This window comes from Bufo bufo, chromosome 4 (assembly GCF_905171765.1).
Source record: "Bufo bufo chromosome 4, aBufBuf1.1, whole genome shotgun sequence".
NCBI classification, from domain to species: Eukaryota; Metazoa; Chordata; class Amphibia; order Anura; family Bufonidae; genus Bufo; species Bufo bufo.
The window spans coordinates 603123286-603143405 of NC_053392.1; the positions used below are offsets into that span (position 1 = coordinate 603123286).

General features: G+C 42.6%; 1 protein-coding gene across 1 annotated transcript in view; it reads right to left on the reverse strand.

Moving 5' to 3' along the window:
* Window positions 1-262: 262 nt before the first annotated feature.
* The window catches only part of LOC120999350 (calpain-8-like), a 62406-nt gene continuing 42548 nt past the window's right edge, over window positions 263-20120 (reverse strand). The window contains exons 8-20 of the mRNA XM_040430217.1: window positions 18484-18558; window positions 16923-17080; window positions 16656-16831; window positions 12413-12618; window positions 11454-11490; window positions 10826-10888; window positions 10309-10366; window positions 6283-6347; window positions 3576-3644; window positions 3191-3269; window positions 2756-2872; window positions 1183-1241; window positions 263-398 (exon numbers count right to left, since the gene is read on the reverse strand). Of these exons, the coding sequence (XP_040286151.1) occupies window positions 375-398; window positions 1183-1241; window positions 2756-2872; window positions 3191-3269; window positions 3576-3644; window positions 6283-6347; window positions 10309-10366; window positions 10826-10888; window positions 11454-11490; window positions 12413-12618; window positions 16656-16831; window positions 16923-17080; window positions 18484-18558 (1186 nt within the window). The 3' untranslated portion in view covers window positions 263-374. The remainder of the gene's footprint in view (window positions 399-1182; window positions 1242-2755; window positions 2873-3190; window positions 3270-3575; window positions 3645-6282; window positions 6348-10308; window positions 10367-10825; window positions 10889-11453; window positions 11491-12412; window positions 12619-16655; window positions 16832-16922; window positions 17081-18483; window positions 18559-20120) is intronic.

Consider the following 20120-nt stretch of genomic DNA (forward strand, 5'->3'; position numbering starts at 1 on the left):
TTTGAATCACTGGGATGTAGGTATAGAGGGTGAAGAGGAAACAGTGGTGCACCCTGGTCCTGGTGCCTGAGGAGACCCTAAGGCCATGTCTGCCACATAAGAAGACACCAGTATATAAATGGCACATGGTAGGTGTGGGGCTTGTACAGATTTTACATTGGGTGTCAGAAGCTTCATGTTTTTCCTTTGGAGAAAGGATAGAATCTGCATATAATATGTATATACAGCAATATTCCACCACATGTGAATTCTTCTTAAGGGTGGCGCCCTATATATGTGCATTATACATATGTGTGTTTGAGACTGAACTTGTTCTCTGCTGTCACAGGGGCCCCCATTCCAGCTATGGTTTCCAATTACTTGTTCTTTGTTCTTTAAATCAATCCAGTCCAGATCCACTGTGAGGAGAGCAGAGATGATCAGGTTAAATGGTTGGAGGAAGACCAGCAGCGATTTCTCGAGACAAGACATTATTTAGCCGACATTACATTATTCATGAAGGAAATATATTTCTTCCACTTTAGTGTGAAAATCTTGTAAAACCAACGAAGACTGCTTTCACACTTGCATTGTTAATTCCAGTATTGAGTTCTGGCAGAGGATCTCAATACCGGAATTAAACGGATCCATTTTTATTTTTCGCATCAGGTTGCATCCGTTCCGTTACAATGTGGTTGTGGGAAATCAAAACAGAAAAAAACTGATCCGTTGCTAAATACATTGAAAGTCAATAGGTGGCGGATCAGTATTTTAGGCTCCTAAAAAAAACAGATCTGTCTCCATTGACTTACATTGTTTTCAGTGAAGGATAAGTTTTTTTCCACTTTTATGACCAGACACAAAACCGCAGCTTGCATCTGTTTTGAGTCTGGTCACAAAACGGAATGGTGACGGAACGGAAGACATCCTGATGCACCCTGAATGGATCTCTTTCCATATCAAGTTACGTATAAACAGCGCCACCCTTGTCCATAGACTGTGTCCGGTGATGCAGATCAGCCCCCCATTTACTTGAATGTCAGACTCCAGACAAAGATAGCAATGGCTCTGTTTCCAGAGAAAACAAAGTAGGTTGTTTAAAAAAACTGTTCCCTTCAACAGAACATTTACAGTACATTACTGCAGAGGTCAATACATGGAAAAAATTGTATTTGTGAAAATGCCCAAAAGGCAGAAGATTACCTCGGATAATGATAGATTGATGATTCCATCTTCATCAGTATCCAGAATGTTAAACATTTCTGAACAAAAAGGAAAGGATAATTATTACAGCAACGCAGAGAAAACATTTGATATACCATCCGTCTACTCAGTGCCAGTTTGCGTTTAACTGATGTAAAGGCGTCATAGACATTAGATAAATCCCGGGCATTATGGCCAAAGTTTCCAGCGAAATCTGGGTTGTTAAAGAAACTAGTTCAGAAGTGACTACCAACATGTACTATAAAATGTTTGATACAGACCCCTGCAAAAAGCAAGCAGGGGTAAGAAAAAGGTGACAACTAGAAAACATAGAGTCTTCATGGCCAAGCATTGGAGTCAGTAAGGTCACCTGCTACCAAAAGCTGCTACGACTTTACTGCAGTGAGGGGCACTGTTAAGACACCCGTCATCACACCTGGACACGTCCTGGCCAGTTGTACCTCCAAAACCCTGTATCCATCAGTGGACATTACAACCACCATTGCAAGAGTACAATTGCTCACCATAGATTCTACTGCAAGAGATTTGAGACAGATAGACTGCCTAAATCCATACATTGTTATCTTGGAGATAATTGCACTGTGTCTTCTATAAATGGATGTACTACAACTTCTATTTTGCACTTAAGTAAAATAATTATATTTTTTCTGCTATGTCTGATCTGGTTACTGATTCTGCCTTGTACCCATACAGACACTTAACATCACAAGCACCCCAACTACCATCAGACAGGAGCCCCCAGAACCAGAATATGCCCTTAGGGAAGAAAGAACTGCCCTGGCCTCAAGGAGCAATGGCGAGAAGATAGTGTGAGAGATGGGCTTTGTTTCTCTATGTGTATGTGGTGTGAACATTCTGTAGTACACATTTTTCTGTAGTGCACATTTTTGTCCACTAGATGGCCGCAAACCAGATGTATGAGCCATGTGTGCATTCTTTTGTTTAAAGTCAATAGGGGAGGGGGAAAATGGGGATTACATTGCAGTTTTCAAATCTACCTATGAACTCAGAGTTGAAGTTGCTGAAACCACTCCTATCAGGTTAAAGAGCCAATAGTCTCTTCTTAAAGGGCTTCTGTCACCCAATTGTGCAATTTTCATTAGCCGACATTAGCTATTTGCTAATGTCAGCTGAGTGCAATCATACATGTCCAACCTTTGTCTGTGGCTTATTTCTTGTAAAAATCATACTTTTATCATATGCAAATTTCTTCACTACCAGCAAGTTGGGCGTGTACTTGCTGGTAGCCACCGCATCTTCCGCTTCTAGACACGCCCCATCTCCTCTTGATAGACAGGACCAGCGAGCGCTCTCCTCCTCCCGTTGGCCCCGTCTGCTGCTGAATTCCCGCGCCTGCGCCGTAATGTTCCTCGATCGGCGCAGGCGTACTGAGTGAAGGACGCGCGCTTGCCAGCTCCTTCCTCAGTGCGCCTGCGCCGATTACGTCACACTACACCCGGAAGAGAAGACTGCCGATTATCGCTGATCGCTAAGATTAGAAAATATAAGGTGTCTGGTGCAGAATTATACATAACAGGGTCTCGCTACTTACTAAACAGGGTCTCCAAACGTATCATACATGCAATGAAGTCTTCAAAGTTAATAGACAAGTCAGCGGAGATGGAACGCTGAACGATGACTTCTTGAATCCTGTTATTAAGGCTAAAACCTGTCAAGAAACCAAGGTTTACATCGTCAATGTATCAATGAACCAGTTGATGATTTCTGCCCCAATTTCTTCAGATCAAATACAAAAATAAAAAGAGGGATCAGATGGGATTAGTCTGTTAAATGCAACATCCTCAGTTCAGGACCTGAGGGGGCGGTACCTAACACTAGGAATTCAAAGAATTAATTGTCATGCTCCGCCCCTTAGTCCCTGAACTAGGCATACAAGCTTTGCCAGGAATGTTCTTTTAGGTTTTAACCCTGCATTGCAATTTAAAGTTGCCTGTTGTAGTATTTTAACCATGATGAGTTCAGTCACCTGCTTTCTGTAGGGCGTTCCGCATTTCATGGGCATCAATGGATCCAGAGAAGTTGGTGTCGGCTTCCAGGAAGATTTTCTGTGGCAAAAATTACAAATTAACCATATTTATGACAACAATAAATCATTAAAATGTAACTCATTTTATTAGCAACACCATCTCCTGTCCATATGTTCTGTTTTGTTCTTTCGTTCCGAAACCACGTTCGTAAGCTAGAATGGTCAGCTTCAAAGCAGGAGATCCCAGTAGACACTGTCCACCAGTTATATTCTCTTGCAGGATCTACAGTGATCTTTGCAAGGATGGATCTTTTGCAGATATGGGGTTGTCATGATGAGGCTAGCCCTTGCAGTCTAAAAAAAAGAGTTAATAGTATAGAAATACCATGTAGTGTTCCAGCTTCTTCAGGAGAATGCTGACTTCTTCATTGCTCAGGGTCGCAGTATTGTCCACCTGTAGTTCTGTAGATAAGGTTCTTGTAACAATCTCAAGTTACTCCTTGATGCAAAGCTAATAGTGACTACAACATTCTGTATCTCATCCCAACCAGGGAGAGGAAGAGACTTCACAAACTGATTAGAAGGTCCAGCTCCGTCCTGGGAAGCTCACTAGAACCAGTGCAGGTGGTAGGTCAGAGAAGGATACTACCCAAGCCAATCTCTATGCTGGAGAATAACTCCCATCCCATGCATGAGACAGTGATAGCATTGGTCAGTACAGTCATTCCTCCCTGCTGCGGTTAGGCTGTAAAAACCAACACCGACCCAATTGAAGATAGACTACACTCATCGCCTACAGGTTCCTGCGGATATCATTCCTTCCAGAGACTGAGTTCTATCAGCTTGAAGTAAAGGACCGGCACTCACAGTAAGGTATGATCTTCAATCTTTCTTTATTTCGCCATGTAGAGGACTTAAAAAAACAACGCGTTTCGACTCACATACTGAGTCTTTGTCAAGGGCAATTTAAACAAAAAATATATGATTGTAAATATATTACAGAGAGCCTATCCGACCATCATGGAGTTTCAGGAACGACCAATGGTTTGCTATAAAAGATCTAAAAATATTAGGGATATCATTGTGAATGCTGATATTGGGAGTAACAGAAACTTACCACGTCAGATGTTGTTATCCGAACCAAAGAGAGGTACATATCCCTGTTTAGGCTGTATTCATTGTTCCAGCGTTATAAAGGGAGAATTTTTTACTCATCCGCACACAGGACAAAAATTTCCTTTTTCACTAACAATAGTAATTTTGTTGTATACCTTTTGAAGTGTCCATGCGGGCTGGTATATATTGGGGAGACCTCAACCAGGATGAAGGACAGATTTTGTAAACATAAATCCTACTATCAGAAAGAAAAATTTGTTGTTACCTGTTCCTTTTCATTTTGATCGATGTGGCCACAACATCTCCCAGCTCCGCTCTCAGGTGATAGAGCAGGTACTGCCACCACGCAGGGGTGGAGATAGAATACAGATACTTAAAAAAACGTGAGGCCTTTTGGATTCACAGGTTGCAGACCCTGGAACCAAAGGGACTCAATCGTGAATATGAACTAAGTGCCTTTTTGTAAAATACGAATATAAAACATAAGTTGTTTTGTAAGGATATTTTATATCCAATATATATGTATTTATTTGAATTTTTATTATGTATTTATAACTTTTTCTATTTTTTTAGATAACCTGAATTTTTGAAAAATCTACTGCAGGTCGTTTATTCAATGTGCACAGACAATTTATTAGGTCTATGTTTCTTTTCTTTATGTTTGTGATTTAACATCCTTAGTTCACTGTGTGTGTATATATATATCCACATTTATATTGTCAGCATGTTGTTTTCCATGCCTATGTAGTCTGCCACTTATTGTTTGTATTTTGTCTCCATGACAACCCTGTTGTCACGTGTTATTGACGTCATCAGTGGTGGACTATTTAAAGGGAGCCTGTGACCAGTTTTATGGTGTCCTAACTAAGGGCAACATAAATAAGTGACTGATTCTCTTAGCAAAATGCTGGGTCACTTTCTTTAATTGACCCAGTCAATCTGCCAACATCTTGTATTGAAAAGCTCCAGCTGATAATGATGAGTCCTGAATATTCATGAGCTCCTGACTCTCCCCGCCCACCTGCTGCTGAATGACAGTTATTTCCCATATGAATCAGCAGCAGGTGGGCAGGGGAGTGGCTATAGCTCTGAATTAAAAAAACGCTGGACTCAATGACATCACGCTGGACTCAAATCAGCTCATTAGCATGCGGCATCTTTGTGTGTATATTATGAGGTAACCATCTGTCACACCAGTAAGTGAATACATCTAAGGTACTTTTTAGTAGTTAATGATTGTATATAATTAGTTAGATTATAATCAAATATCCACATGACAGGTTCCCTTTAAATCCCATATTTTTTGTTTAAATTATACTTGACAAAGACTCAGTATGTGAGTTGAAACATGTTGTTTTTTTAAGTCCTCTACATGGCGAAATAAAGAAAGATTGAAGATCATACCTTACTGAGAGTGCCGGTCCTTTACTTCATATTGATTTATGGGACGCTGGACGCGAGCACCGTGATGCTGATAATCAGAGTGCCGGTTGTTTCTGTTTCTATGAATTCTATCAGCTGTGATATCTACAGTATATCCCTTATTTTTTAAATTTTTTATCTGTAATCTACTGTCACTGTAATGCCTTTATCTTGAAGCTTTTGTGCTGCTGTAACACAGTGAATTTCCCAATGGTGGGACAATTAAAGTATTATCTTATCCTATCTAATCTATCTGCATAGGGGAGCTCTGCTTACTGCCTTGATAAATGAAATAAATCAGGGTTCCTGAAGCCACCACTAGAGGGAGCTCACTGCCTATGGATTTATACAACTAGTATTGAACTCAATAGGAGCTGTATGAATATATATGCCGTGATATCCCCCAGTGACCCTACATTATGCGTAGCACATGTTTCAAGGGAAGATATTTGAGCAGAGCAACAACCAAGGGACTGTTATCCTCCCCAAAACTGAAATAGAGGGTGGAAACCGAGTCGTTTACTGAACATCAAGGACATTTATGGAAAGGATACATCCAGAAGATTAATCATTTCTTTACAAGTTTTCAGACTGAATCCATCTGACTTGATGTTATGACCTGCAATGACAGATATGTGAGAGGGTTAGGATATACCCTTAAGTGGACCTACATGTGAACTGGGATTATTTGCAGGGTGCTCCTATGAAACACACAGGCTGCATCACTTCAGTGTTAGGAACTTATCGACTGTTATTGCCAGTAGTACTACCTCCAGCCACTAGATGCCGCTGTGCCCCTTGTGAGCTGAGCTGGACTGTGTTCTAAGGCTGCAGGAAGTAAGAAACTCTGTTTATGCTGCGGGGAAGAGAAAAGGGTGTTCGATGAACGGAACAGAAAAGACAAGGATTACAATATAGAAGAAAATCTAAATCGCACATCCTCATTCCTATGCTTTTGATATAACGACTGTTTAAAAATACAGCATGATATGGCGGTGAAGCACTATTATCAATGTGTTGCTGTGCACTATTAGGAGGCATTAGTATACAGTTTGATCAAAGAGCATAGGCCCACTTACCACGACAAGGTCGCCTCATTCAAGTGGGGACCTACTCTAACTTTAGCGCGGTACCGTGCGGCGACCATCGCACCTCCACGCTGCTCCAGCAGGCAATGGGACCCAGCAGCCACACAGCACCCTCACTGTGCAGCAAAGCCACCTAGGCCCTGGGCCCCATCACTCCACCAGCACAGCACAAAAGCAGCGATGGCCACCGTCCAGCACCGCATAATGTGAACAGGTGCTAAGAGCTCACCTGTTCACAGCCTCTCAGGAACTCCAACCGAGAGGTAGTAGGAATTTATTGACCCTTTGCAGACTTCTGCTAATTAAAAGCACCTAAGCCGAATGGGGAGGAGTGCTGATCCAGAGGGGGGGGGGGGGGAATAGAATATACAATGTTTACAATATAGAAGAAAATCTAAATTGCACATCCTCATTCCTATGCTTTTGATATAACGACTGTTTAAAAATGGCTGTTTAAAAATGGCTTTGCTGCACAGTGGAGCCACTGTGTGGCTGCTGGGTCCCGTTGCCTGCTGGAGCGGTGTGGAGCCGCGATGGTCGCCACACGGTACCGCGCCAAAGTTAGAGTAGGTTCACACTTGAATGAGGCGACCTTGTCGTGGTAAGTGGGCCTATGCTCGTTGATCAAACTGTATACTAATGCCTCCTATTAGTGCACAGCAACATATTGATAATAGTGCTTCACCGCCACATCATGCTGTATTGTTTAACAGTGTTATATCAAAAGCATAGGAATGAGGATGTGCGATTTAGATTTTCTTCTATATGGTAAGAAAAGACAAGGACCTGTTGTGCAGGAGTCTTAGAGAGATTATTCAGTGTAAAGGATTGTTTCTCTGAGATGCTGTGCTGGAGTTCCGGATCCGTACAGCAACTGATACCAGTAGCAGGAGCTTCCCTGTGACAACTTCAGGAAAGAAGGGTTCTGCCGGCACCGCAAGCCATAGCAGATCCGGATCTGGAGAGTTGTGAACAGCGTGCACGCTAAAGGTAGAGGATCAACTTGTTTCTGTGTAGGCCTACACCGGTGACTCAGCGGCACACTATCGACTTATAGGCTCTGCTGTGCGCGACACCAGTTAGGTTTGCTCTTTCTCACGGCACAGTATCGACTTGTAGGCCCTGCTGTGCACGCCACCGCGCTAGGTTCGTCCGGCTGGACAGGAACAGCGACTTCGCGTTTGGAGTATAAGGTAATCTGTGTATCTCTGTATTGCTGTGTGGTGTTTTGGTCTATAGAGGTTCCGGCAGGTTTGTGTCTGACACTCTGCCGGGTGATAAGTTTGTGAACCCTGTGCTGTGCCACCGGCGGATGGCTCTGCAGACACTACAGCGGATCTATAACGCTAAGGGGAGATAATATAGTTCTGGCAGTCGTACACACGGTCTTGCCTATAGTTAAATGGAAAAACACTTTCACTACATATTCCGGCGAGTGGTACAGCACGAGTGTGAGTGCTCCCAGAACTGTAAATACATACAGTCAGGTCCATAAATATTGGGACATCGACACAATTCTAAAAATTTTGGCTCTATACATCACCACAATGGATTTGAAATAAAACAAACAAGATGTGCTTTACCTGCAGACTGTCAGCTTTAATTTGAGGGTATTTACATCCAAATCAGGTGAACGGTGCAGGAATTACAACAGTTTGTATATGTGCCTCCCACTTGTAAAGGGACCAAAAGTAATGGGACATGATAATAATGATAAATCAAACTTTCACTTTTTAATACTTGGTTGCAAATCCTTTGCAGTCAATTACAGCCTGAAGTCTGGAACGCATAGACATCACCAGACGCTGGGTTTCATCCCTGGTGATGCTCTGCCAGGCCTCTACTGCAACTGTCTTCAGTTCCTGCATGTTCTTGAGGCATTTTACCTTGAGTTTTGTCTTTAGCAAGTGAAATGCATGCTCAATCGGATTCAGGTCAGTGATTGACTTGGCCATTTCGTAAAATACCACTTCTTTCCCGTAAAAAACTCTTTGGTTGCTTTTGCAGTATGCTTTGGGTCAATGTCCATCTGCACTGTGAAGCGCCGTCCAATGAGTTCTGAAGCATTTGGCTGAATATGAGCAGATAATATTGCCCGAAACACTTCAGAATTCATCCTGCTGCTTTTGTCAGCAGTCACATCATCAATAAATACAAGAGAAGCAGTTCCATTGGCAGCCATACATGCCCACGCCATGACACTACCACCACCATGCTTCACTGATGAGGTGGTATGCTTAGGATCATGAGCAGTTCCTTTCCTTCTCCATACTCTTCTCTTCCCATCACTCTGGTACAAGTTGATCTTGGTCTCATCTGTCCATAAGATGTTGTTCCAGAACTGTGAAGGCTTTTTTAGATATTAGGCATACTCTAATCTGGCCTTCCTGTTTTTGAGGCTCACCAATGGCTTACATCTTGTGGTGAACCCTCTGTATTCACTCTGGTGAAGTCTTCTCTTGATTGCTGACTTTGACACACATACACCTACCCCCTGGAGAGTGTTCTTGATCTGGCCAACTGTTTTGAAGGGTGTTTTCTTCACCAGGGAAAGAATTCTTCGGTCATCCACCACAGTTGTTTTTCGTGGTCTTCAAGGTATTTTGGTGTTGCTGAGCTCACCGGTGCGTTCCTTCTTTTTAAGAATGTTCCAAACAGTTGTTTTGGCCAAGCCTAATGTTGTTGCTATCTCTCTGATGGGTTTGTTGTGTTTTTTCACCCTAATGATGGCTTGCTTCACTGATAGTGACAGCTCTTTGGATCTCATCTTGAGAGTTGACGGCAACAGATTCCAAATGCAAATAGCAGACTGGAAATGACCTCTGGACCTTTTATCTGCTCATTGTAATTGGGATAATGAGGGAATAACACACACCTGGCCATGAAACAGTTGAGAAGCCAATTGTCCCATTACTTTTGGTCCCTTAACAAGTGGGAGGCACATATGCAAACTGATGTAATTCCTGCACCGTTCACCTGATTTGGATGTAAATACCCTCAAATTAAAGCTGACAGTCTGCAGTTAAAGCACATCTTATTTGTTTCATTTCAAATCCATTGTGGTGGTGTATAGAGCCAAAAATGATAGAATTGTGTAGACGTCCCAATATTTATGGACCTGACTGTATATTTCCATACTGTTGTTTCTGTGGTGTTTCCCAGATTTGATTTGTTAGGAATAAAAGTACAAAGTTTACTTATCAACCCGTGTGGCCTTGCTGTATACTGGGGAGCCCTCCCCGTCTATGACTTACAGATAGATATAAGATAGATAGATAGATAGATAGATAGATAGATAGATAGATAGATAGATAGATAGATAGATAGGAGATAGATAGATAGATAGATAGATAGATAGATATGAGATAGATAGATAGATAGATAGATAGATAGATAGATAGATAGATAGATAGATAGATATGAGATAGATAGATAGATAGCTACTTAGAGAGAAAAGAAAGAAAGAACAAGATATAACAGGACATAACTTACGTTTGGATAATAACTTATTTAAGATACTTTTTAGATCCTCAGCTTTGAATTCAGCTTTCTGGGGAAAAGTACAGAAAATAGTGTTAATAAAACCATTAACAGAATCATTGCTGTGGATTATGGTTCTAATACAACAATATAACGAGGTAAATCACTATCCCAGACCCCTGTCCACCATTGTTTTATAGGTCTATTACTCTGCACTGATCAATTTCATTATATACTGTATCCGTATAGGAGCTGATTAGTTTTAGGGTTTTTTTTTACATTAGGAAGCAGGGGAAAGAGGAATGTGGTAAGAATGGAGAAAGAGGCATTTTTTTTAAATAAGATATATTACAATGTTTCTTTTCTTCAATTGATCTATTGATTCCTGCAAAGTTTGTTGAAACAATGGTTACAGTTTAAGTCCAGTTAGTAGAACTGCAGGGTGTATTGGATACTGACACAGTATTATGGATTCTAATACTACACTTATAAGAAGGTGGCCTATCGCAGTAGATATCATCCATGTTACCTCTTCATGCTGCTCCTCTGCTCCATTCTGGGCCTCGGTATCTGGGCTTGAAATCACTAAAGGCTTCAAAGGGAAAAATGCACAAAAAACGTTATTAAAAATAGACTGCAACAGACAAAAGACTCATGGAGCAAACCTATCGGAGGTGTGGAGGTTGCAATTGCACCTGGACTCTGATGCCTGGGGGGCTCCTAGATCATTTTTAAAGGTGCAACTCTTATTGTAAACTTTAGTAGCTTTGGCATCATGCTTTTACAAATTACCAGCTACTAGTCACCTGGGAGCTGCCATTCTGGGGAATAGTCGCACAGTGTGGGCTGAGGTTGTCTCCCAGGTACTTGACTTGGCTTCATCTGTACACTGCGCATGCACAGGGGAAAGAATGTCTGCACATAAGCAGTACAACAATGAAGCTGAGGCCTTACAGCACATGTCTTGTGACAGCACTCTCCTCTCCCTCTCTGTAGACTTCTAGTGTGTGCATCTGTAACCTGATCCATCAGTGAGCTGATGGTCTGTCTCAAAATAATGCTCTGGTGATGGTTAAGGAGATATAAACCATCTGACGGGTTACCTTTAAATACCATTATACTAACAACATAGAATAATCATGACATTCATGTCTTACCTCATATAGTTTAGCATCCACCATATTACCAATTTCTCTGAAATAAAATGTTAAAAAAACTATGATTATTAAGAAATAATAAAAAAAAAATTTTTTTTATAAAAACACTATATAAATTCTATTTCCTATGTATGGGTTTTGCTGGCACATTTATATGAGTTGTAGAAGCACCACACCTGTTGAAGGTCTGTCATAATCACTTTAATGGAGCTGAGCTACGAGACCAGACATAGCCCATGCACAGGTGTGGTGGGTGCTATTTCTAGAAGAAAGCATCCATGTTTTTTTAAAATCCTGAACAACCTAGCAAATTATCATTTTTCTGCTGGTCAAGTGGTTGAATACATTTTGGGTGGCTCAGTGGTTACTTGTGTGTCTAGATGAGACAAATCATTATCTCAGAAGCTCCATCTAGATGAGTCAATATCTGAGTAGATCTGTCTAGATGAGTTAATATCTCAGAAGTTTTGTCTAGATGAGTCAACATCTCAGAAGCTCTGTCTAGATGAGTCAATATCTCAGGACCTTTGTCTAGATAAGTCAAGATCTCAAAAGCTCTATCTACATGAGTCAGTATCTCAGAAGCTTTGTCTAGATGAGTCAACATCTCAGGAGCTCTGTCTAGATTAGTCAATATCTCAGGACCTTTGTCTAGATAAGTCAAGATCTCAAGAGCTCTATCTACATGAGTCAGTATCTCAGAAGCTTTGTCTAGATGAGTCAACATCTCAGGAGCTTTGTCTAGATGAGTCAACATCTCAGGAGCTCTGTCTAGATGAGTCATCAATGTCTCTCTCTCTCTCTAGTACATCCAGGATATTTGCATTTATGGAAATAAAGTTTTTTTTATAATGATTCTGCTTTTTTAAACTGACTGCTATTTTTTTAACACTACATTAATTATCTGACAGGAAGTTGTTGGTAAAGGTTATACCAAACCACACACTCGTCTCACTTACGAAGGTTCAGCTCTTTTCTCTGTGAAGACACGTAGACAGAAATCGGCCTCTTCAGAGGGATTATACGTTGTCGGCACAATCATGTAGTTTCCGACCGGGAGCTGGAAACGTTTGCACACCTCGCGGTGGTTTTTGTAGGTATCGGCTTGAGCAACGTCTTTGTTTTTCTTGAAGAAATCTTTCCCCATTTGAACATTGGATGGCGTCTTAAAGAGAGACATGATAATACACATAATTTTAAACATACTGGTAATTTAATGACGTAGGCCCAGCTCAGTACAAATGGTAGCCACATCTTCATTTAAGGCGTGGCTCAGTGAACATCCACCCTTTAACACTAGGTTTTATTTAGGTTCAACATTCTGGCCAATACATTTCTTAAAGGAGTTGGCTTGTCTCGCATGTTGATGGCATATTGCTAGGATATGTCATCAATGTTAGATAGATCCAGGTCCCACCTCTGGGACCTGCTCCTATGACCGGAACAGGGCCCGCAAAAATTGAAGGAGAGCACACCTCTTATGCAGTGAGCACACTCAGCTATTTTCGGATGTCCTATAGTGTTGAATGGAGAGCACACCACGCAGGAGCGGCCAACGCTCCATTCAACATTGTGTCGGAGTGCCAAAAATAGCCAAGCCAAGTTGGCTGTTTTCAGAACTCCCATAGCGGTGAATGTATGCGTGGCTGCTCACCATTCACTTCAGGGGCACCATTCTGTTGAAAGAAGCAGGTCCTAGAGGTGGGACCCCTACCTATCTGACATTTACGGCATATCCTAGCGACATGCCACTAACATCTGAGATGAGCTAACCCCTTTGACCCCTTTTCATTTGAAGGCAGAACATGTGCTCCCATTGTCTACTATATCTAGCCATATATTTACTGTATACACAAGACAATAGGAGATTTTTGTATCAAGACGGTTTGCAAATTTGCTTCATTTTACATGCATTGAAGAAATTAATAAAATTATTGCAAAAGTCTGTACACCCTTTTACCTCAAGTTAAAAGGATTGTCCGAGATTTTTTGTTTTTGAAGACCTATCCTCAGAATAGGTCATCAGTATCTGATCGGGGGGGCCCAACACCCAGAACCCCCACTGATCAGCTGTTTGAGAAGGCAGCAACACTCCTGTGAACACTGTGGCCTTCTCTCAGCTTTTCCTAGGCCAAGTGACATCATATTCATCGTACCGGGTGTTGGACTCCCATCGATCAGTAAAAAAAATCTCAGAAAATCCTTTTAATTTCAAAAGAAGTGCCTATAGTTTGGCTCAATAAGATGCCTCATTCATTTCTCTATGGTTAGTATGTAATGAGATATATACTGGTCATAAAGTAAATCATCTGTATGTACGGAGTTAGAAAGAGGAATGAATTGGGAGAAAAATGTGTCCAGTGCATCAGGTCTTCCTTTTTCATACCTTGCTGGGGATCTGCAAAAGAGAAGGTAGAAGAAATTATAATAAAACATGAGATCAGTGTCCAAATACCATCACATCTAATAAACTTGTGTATAGGCTAACAGTCCACTACGCCCATTCATTAATCTTATTTCAGCAAACTCCTCAGCTCCCCCTAGTGGTGACTGCAGACAGGCAGAATTTGATCACATCATTCTCTATATCTCTATGGCTTTGTAGTGAAGATGTGGATTTGGAGTTATGTATCAGGGGAGGCCGTCAATTTAAAAAGAAATCTGGATGACCCCTTTAACTTCTTAAAGGGGTTCTCCAGGAATTAAAAAAATGAAAATGCTTAAATAGTATTTTATAATAAATATATTCACAAATACCTTTCATTACTTAGAATGGCTTGTTTTGTCTAGGGGCCAAACATTAGGAGAAATAAAATGGCCGCCGTCCTATCAGTACACACAAAACCTGTCCTAATCACACAGGAGGACAATGAGCCATTGAGTGCTGCCTCATCCTCCTCTCTGCTCTGCTTGTCAGGAATCATAATCCTGAATACAAGTGAATCTCTGTGGGAATGGAGATGATGAGGAGACATGAGTGGAGGGTGAGGTGTGGCTAATGATCAGCAGCACTTGTTTACATTCTCCATTACCACAGCCTGTCCTGTCTGTCCTCTCTGTACTTCATGTCTCCTCATGAACTCCATTTCTACAGAGATTCAGCTAAAGTTCTTATCATCTGTAATTCAGGATCATAATACCTGACAAGTAGAGAGAAGGATGAGGATGAGGCAGCTCTTTATCTCAGTGTTGTAAAGTAACTTGTCCTCATGTGTGATCAGGACAGGTTTTGTGTGAACTAATGGGACAGCAGCCATATTGTTTCCCCTGATTATTGCTCCCCAGAAAACACGAGCCATTATAAATAATAAAAGGTATTTGAGAATATACACTGCTCAAAAAAATAAAGGGAACGCTTAAACAACACAATGTAACTCCAAGTTAATCACACTTCTGTGAAATCAAACTGTCCTCTTAGGAAGCAACACTGAGTGACAATCAATTTCATATGCTGTTGTGCAAATGGGATAGACAACAGGTGGAAATTATAGGCAATTAGCAAGACACCCCCAATAAAGGAGTGATTCTGCAGGTGGTGACCACAGACCACTTCTCAGTTCCTATGCTTCCTGGCTGATGTTTTGGTCACTTTTGAATGCTGGCGGTGCTTTCACTCTAGTGGTAGCATGAGACGGAGTCTACAACCCACACAAGTGGCTCAGGTAGTGCAGATTATCCAGGATGGCACATCAATGCGAGCTGTGGCAAGAAACTTTGCTGTGTCTGTCAGCGTAGTGTCCAGAGCATGGAGGCGCTACCAGGAGACAGGCCAGTACATCAGGAGACGTGGAGGAGGCCGTAGGAGGGCAACAACCCAGCAGCAGGACCGCTACCTCCGCCTTTGTGCAAGGAGGAACAGGAGGAGCACTGCCAGAGCCCTGCAAAATGACCTCCAGCAGGCCACAAATGTGCATGTGTTTGCTCAAACGGTCAGAAACAGACTCCATGAGGGTGATATGAGGGCCCGACGTCCACAGGTGGGGGTTGTGCTTACAGCCCAACACCGTGCAGGACATTTGACATTTGCCAGAGAACACCAAGATTGGCAAATTCGCCACTGGCGCCCTGTGCTCTTCACAGATGAAAGTAGGTTCCACTGAGCACATGTGACAGACGTGACAGAGTCTTGAGACGCCATGGAGAACGTTCTGCTGCCTGCAACATCCTCCAGCATGACCGGTTTGGCATTGGGTCAGTAATGGTGTGGGGTGGCATTTCTTTGGAGGGCCGCACAGTCCTCCATGTGCTCGCCAGAGGTAGCCTGATTGCCATTAGGTACCGAGATGAGATCCTCAGACCCCTTGTGAGACCATATGCTGGTGCAGTTGGCCCTGGGTTCCTCCTAATTCAAGACAATGCTAGACCTCATGTGGCTGGAGTGTGTCAGCAGTTCCTGCAAGACGAAGGCATTGATGCTATGGACTGGCCTGCCTGTTCCCCAGACCTGAATCCAATTAAGCACATCTGGGACATCATGTCTCACTCTATCCACCAACGTCACGTTGCACCACAGACTGTCCAGGAGTTGGCAGATGCTTTAGTCCAGGTCTGGGAGGAGATCCCTCAGGAGACCGTCCGCCACCTCATCAGGAGCATGCACAGGCGTTGTAGGGAGGTCATACAGGCACGTGGAGGCCACACACACTACTGAGCCTCATTTTGACTTGTTTTAAGGACATTACATCAAAGTTGGATCAGCCTGTAGTGTGTTTTTCCACTTTAATTTTGAGTGTGACTCCAAATTCAGACCTCCATGGGTTGAAAAATTTGATTTCCATTTTTTATTTTTTGTGTGATTTTGTTGTCACCACATTCAACTATGTAAAGAACAAAGTATTTCAGAAGAATATTTAATTAATTCAGATCTAGGATGTGTTATTTTTGTGTTCCCTTTATTTTTTTGAGCAGTGTATTTATAATAAAGTAATATTTAAGTATTTAAATTTTCTTCATTCCCAGAGAACCCCTTTAATGATCCACTGGTACACCTTTTTATGGTACAGTAGAATAAGCTCTGCATGGCTGTCCTGTGCAGCCTCAGAGCAACAGGTTTAAAACCTTTGATCACCATGGTCAACATGACCAAAGGGCTCTGATTTGAAGATTGGGCACTAGTGTACCCCACATTAGAAGCCCTAAGAGCCTATGGGGCTAAATGCAACACCCCAGGGCCCGAATGAGGCAAACCATCGTCATTCTAACCTTGTATATATAGTATGCAATGTTATACAAACATCCTCCTTCAGGTTTCTTCCTTCTTCGTTCCTTCTGCATTAGGCTCACAATGACTGTACACAATGGTGTATCTGTAATCCCCGTGTCATCCTCATCAGGTTCCTCCAGTGTGATCCGGAACTGAGGGTTGGTCCAAAAGTTTGCTATTTGTGAAAGAAAGGGCAGAGAAGTGAAGTGTGTCTGAAAAATCTGCAAAGTTGTAATCCATAACTCCTAGCAATCCAGAATACTTACGGCTGCCCTTGCATCCTCCTGCAGTGCACCCAGCGGTCCAGGAGCCTGAGAATTCTGTTAGGCACCACTTATGGTTTTCATTGCAGCATACGTTGTCCAGAGTTAGATGACATATTTCCATTCGATAAAATTCAACAAGAAAGGAAGAAAATGGCATCCTGAAGAAAATGCAAATGATATAATAAACTATTTTGAGGTTCTTAGTGGTAGATAGGCCCCGCCCCTAGTAGATACATCATTGCCTTCCCCCAAATACATACAGCAGGATTCCTCATTCACCCATTCATCACAGAAAAAACTCTCCATTCTTCCTTCAGTGGTCAAAATGTAGTACCCCAGGAGAGTACTGTAAAGTTTTGCAATGATTTACAGTGCTACAGTATGTATTGTACCCGGTATAGCTATGCATGGTGTAGGCACAGCCAGGGTTAACTAATCTTGGACCAGCCCTCTTAGGAACTTAGGGCGTGTGCTGGCTCCACCCCTAGCTCCAGACTAGTCAGTCTTAGGCCTCCTGCACAAGAACATAGGTGTCCAGTTGCCGTATTGTGGACCGCATATGCAGATCCGCAATACACGTGCACCGTTCCGTGTGCATTCAGCATCATGGTTGCGGACCCATTGACTTTAATGGGCCCGAAAATCCGGAGATGCGGAACCGAAGCACGGAACAGAACCCCACGGACGCACTATGGAGTGCTTCTGTGGAGTTCTTTTCCGTATTTCCGTTCCGCAAAAAGCTCTATCTTTTTGCGGAACGGACGAATGCCGACCCATTCAAGTTGAATCCGTCCCGGCGGCCGCACGGAGGTTGCCCGTGCATTGGGGACCACAAATTGCGGTCCCCAATGCACGGAACGAATACGTTCGTGTGCAGGAGGCCTTAGTGGGAGATATAGTAAAGGAGAGGGAGCAGACACCACGTGCTCCTCTCCATAGATCTGTGACTTGCCACAAGATCTACAAGAGAGAGAGAGAAGGAAGGAAAGTGGTGAGATTAGAGAATCTGTATGGCCGAGTGAGGAGTAGTCAATCAGCAAGGTAACCTACAATTACAGCCATTCAGACTTTGCTGCCATGAAGGGATAACATTTAGCCAATTGTAGTCAGTTGGACCTGCCTTCTGCAGTGCGAATTGCAGGCATTATTGCAAGAATACAGTCGCCAGCCACAGATTCTACGGAGAGAGACTTTAGCATGATAGTGCAGTATATAAAGAGGGCCATAACTTCCACACACTGCTATCTGGGAAAGGAGTTGCACTATTGACAGATGACACTGTGTTTCCTTGTTGTTGGATGTACTACAACTCTCATTTTTCACTAAGTAAAGAGAGATGTTTCTTATTTTTAAAGCTGGCCGGGTTTACTGGCTCCTACATCACCAGGAGCTGACCACTACATGCTCTACACACCCCGCCTTGCACCCACATGAGCCCTTCACATCAAAGCAGGAGCCCCAAATACCGGCAGTGACCCGAGGGAAGAATTTCAACACCTAAATATATAAACTATTGACAGATGACGTGTGCAGTGGACACAACCCACAGGAATTTACTCACCAGGCTTCACCATCGTCACACTCAGTTTTAAGATCGGCTTTCACCTTTCGGTCAATCTCATCCCATTCTGGCGCACTGCAAGATGGGGAAAAAAAATCGGTAAAAATGATGCATCATGGTCGTCGGGGAAAAAAATGGCCCAGTTAGAGGAAGACAAGATGCAAACATCAAAACAATGTGTAAGATGACTGTCGAAATAGTTTCATTAAATGTTCAGAATTTTCTGTGTCTACAAAATAGAAATGTTCAATGCACTTGAAGAATGATTAACCCTTTCACTGCCAATGGTTTCAGGACAATTTTCAAATAAAAAAAATGCTATAAGAAAATCATATTATACTCCCCCATTCCCATATACTTTCTGAAAGTAGGCAGCTGATGATAAATTTAGGAAATGCCATCAAGTACCTGGGCACCTAGGCATAGGCACCTTCATGCAAATTTGCACTAAAGAGTAATGTTTAGTGAATTTTTTTTTTTTTTAAATCCACAAAAATTTGGCTCGCAAAAAATTTCATTCATTTGCTATTTCATGCATTTGCTGTTTCCTATTTTTCTTATTTCTCGGTCCACCTCGCTGAAGTGGTTGCACATGATCACCAGCTGCATCTACTGTTAGAAGCTGTGACGGTTGCAAGGAGAGAGCTGCAGCAGAAAGAAAATGCCCCCTGAGCTGTGATGAGGAGAAAGCTGCAGCACACAGGGCACATCTCCTGATCTCCTGACATGCCCCTGGGCTCCTGAAATTGGCAACATGAAGATCTCTGGATCCATGTGGGGGCAGTGTGGGGGAAATTACTATATGGGGCAGTGTGGGGGAAATTACTATATGGGGCAGTGTGGGGGAAATTACTATATGGGGCAGTGTGGGGGAAATTACTATATGGGGGCAGTGTGAGGGAAATTACTATATGGGGGCAGTGTGGGGGAAATTACTATATGGGGCAGTGTGGGGGAAATTACTATATGGGGAAGTGTGGGGGAAATTACTATATGGGGCAGTGTGGGGGAAATTACTATATGGGGAAGTGGGGGGGAAATTACTATATGGGGCAGTGTGAGGGAAATTACTATATGGGGCAGTGTGGGGGAAATTACTATATGGGGGCAGTGTGGGGAAATTACTATATGGGGCAGTGTGGGGGAAATTACTATATGGGGGCAGTGTGGGGGAAATTACTATATGGGGGCAGTGTGGGGGAAATTACTATATGGGGCAGTGTGGGGGAAATTACTATATGGGGCAGTGTGGGGGAAATTACTATATGGGGCAGTGTGGGGGAAATTACTATATGGGGCAGTGTGGGGCAAATTACTATATGGGGCAGTGTGGGGCAAATTACTATATGGGAGCAGTGTGGGGGAAATTACTATATGGGACCAGTGTGGGGGAAATTACTATATGGGGCAGTGTGGGGGAAATTACTATATGGGGAAGTGTGGGGGAAATTACTATATGGGGCAGTGTGGGGGAAATTACTATATGGGGAAGTGTGGGGGAAATTACTATATGGGGCAGTGTGAGGGAAATTACTATATGGGGCAGTGTGGGGGAAATTACTATATGGGGGCAGTGTGGGGGAAATTACTATATGGGACCAGTGTGGGGGAAATTACTATATGGGGCAGTGTGGGGG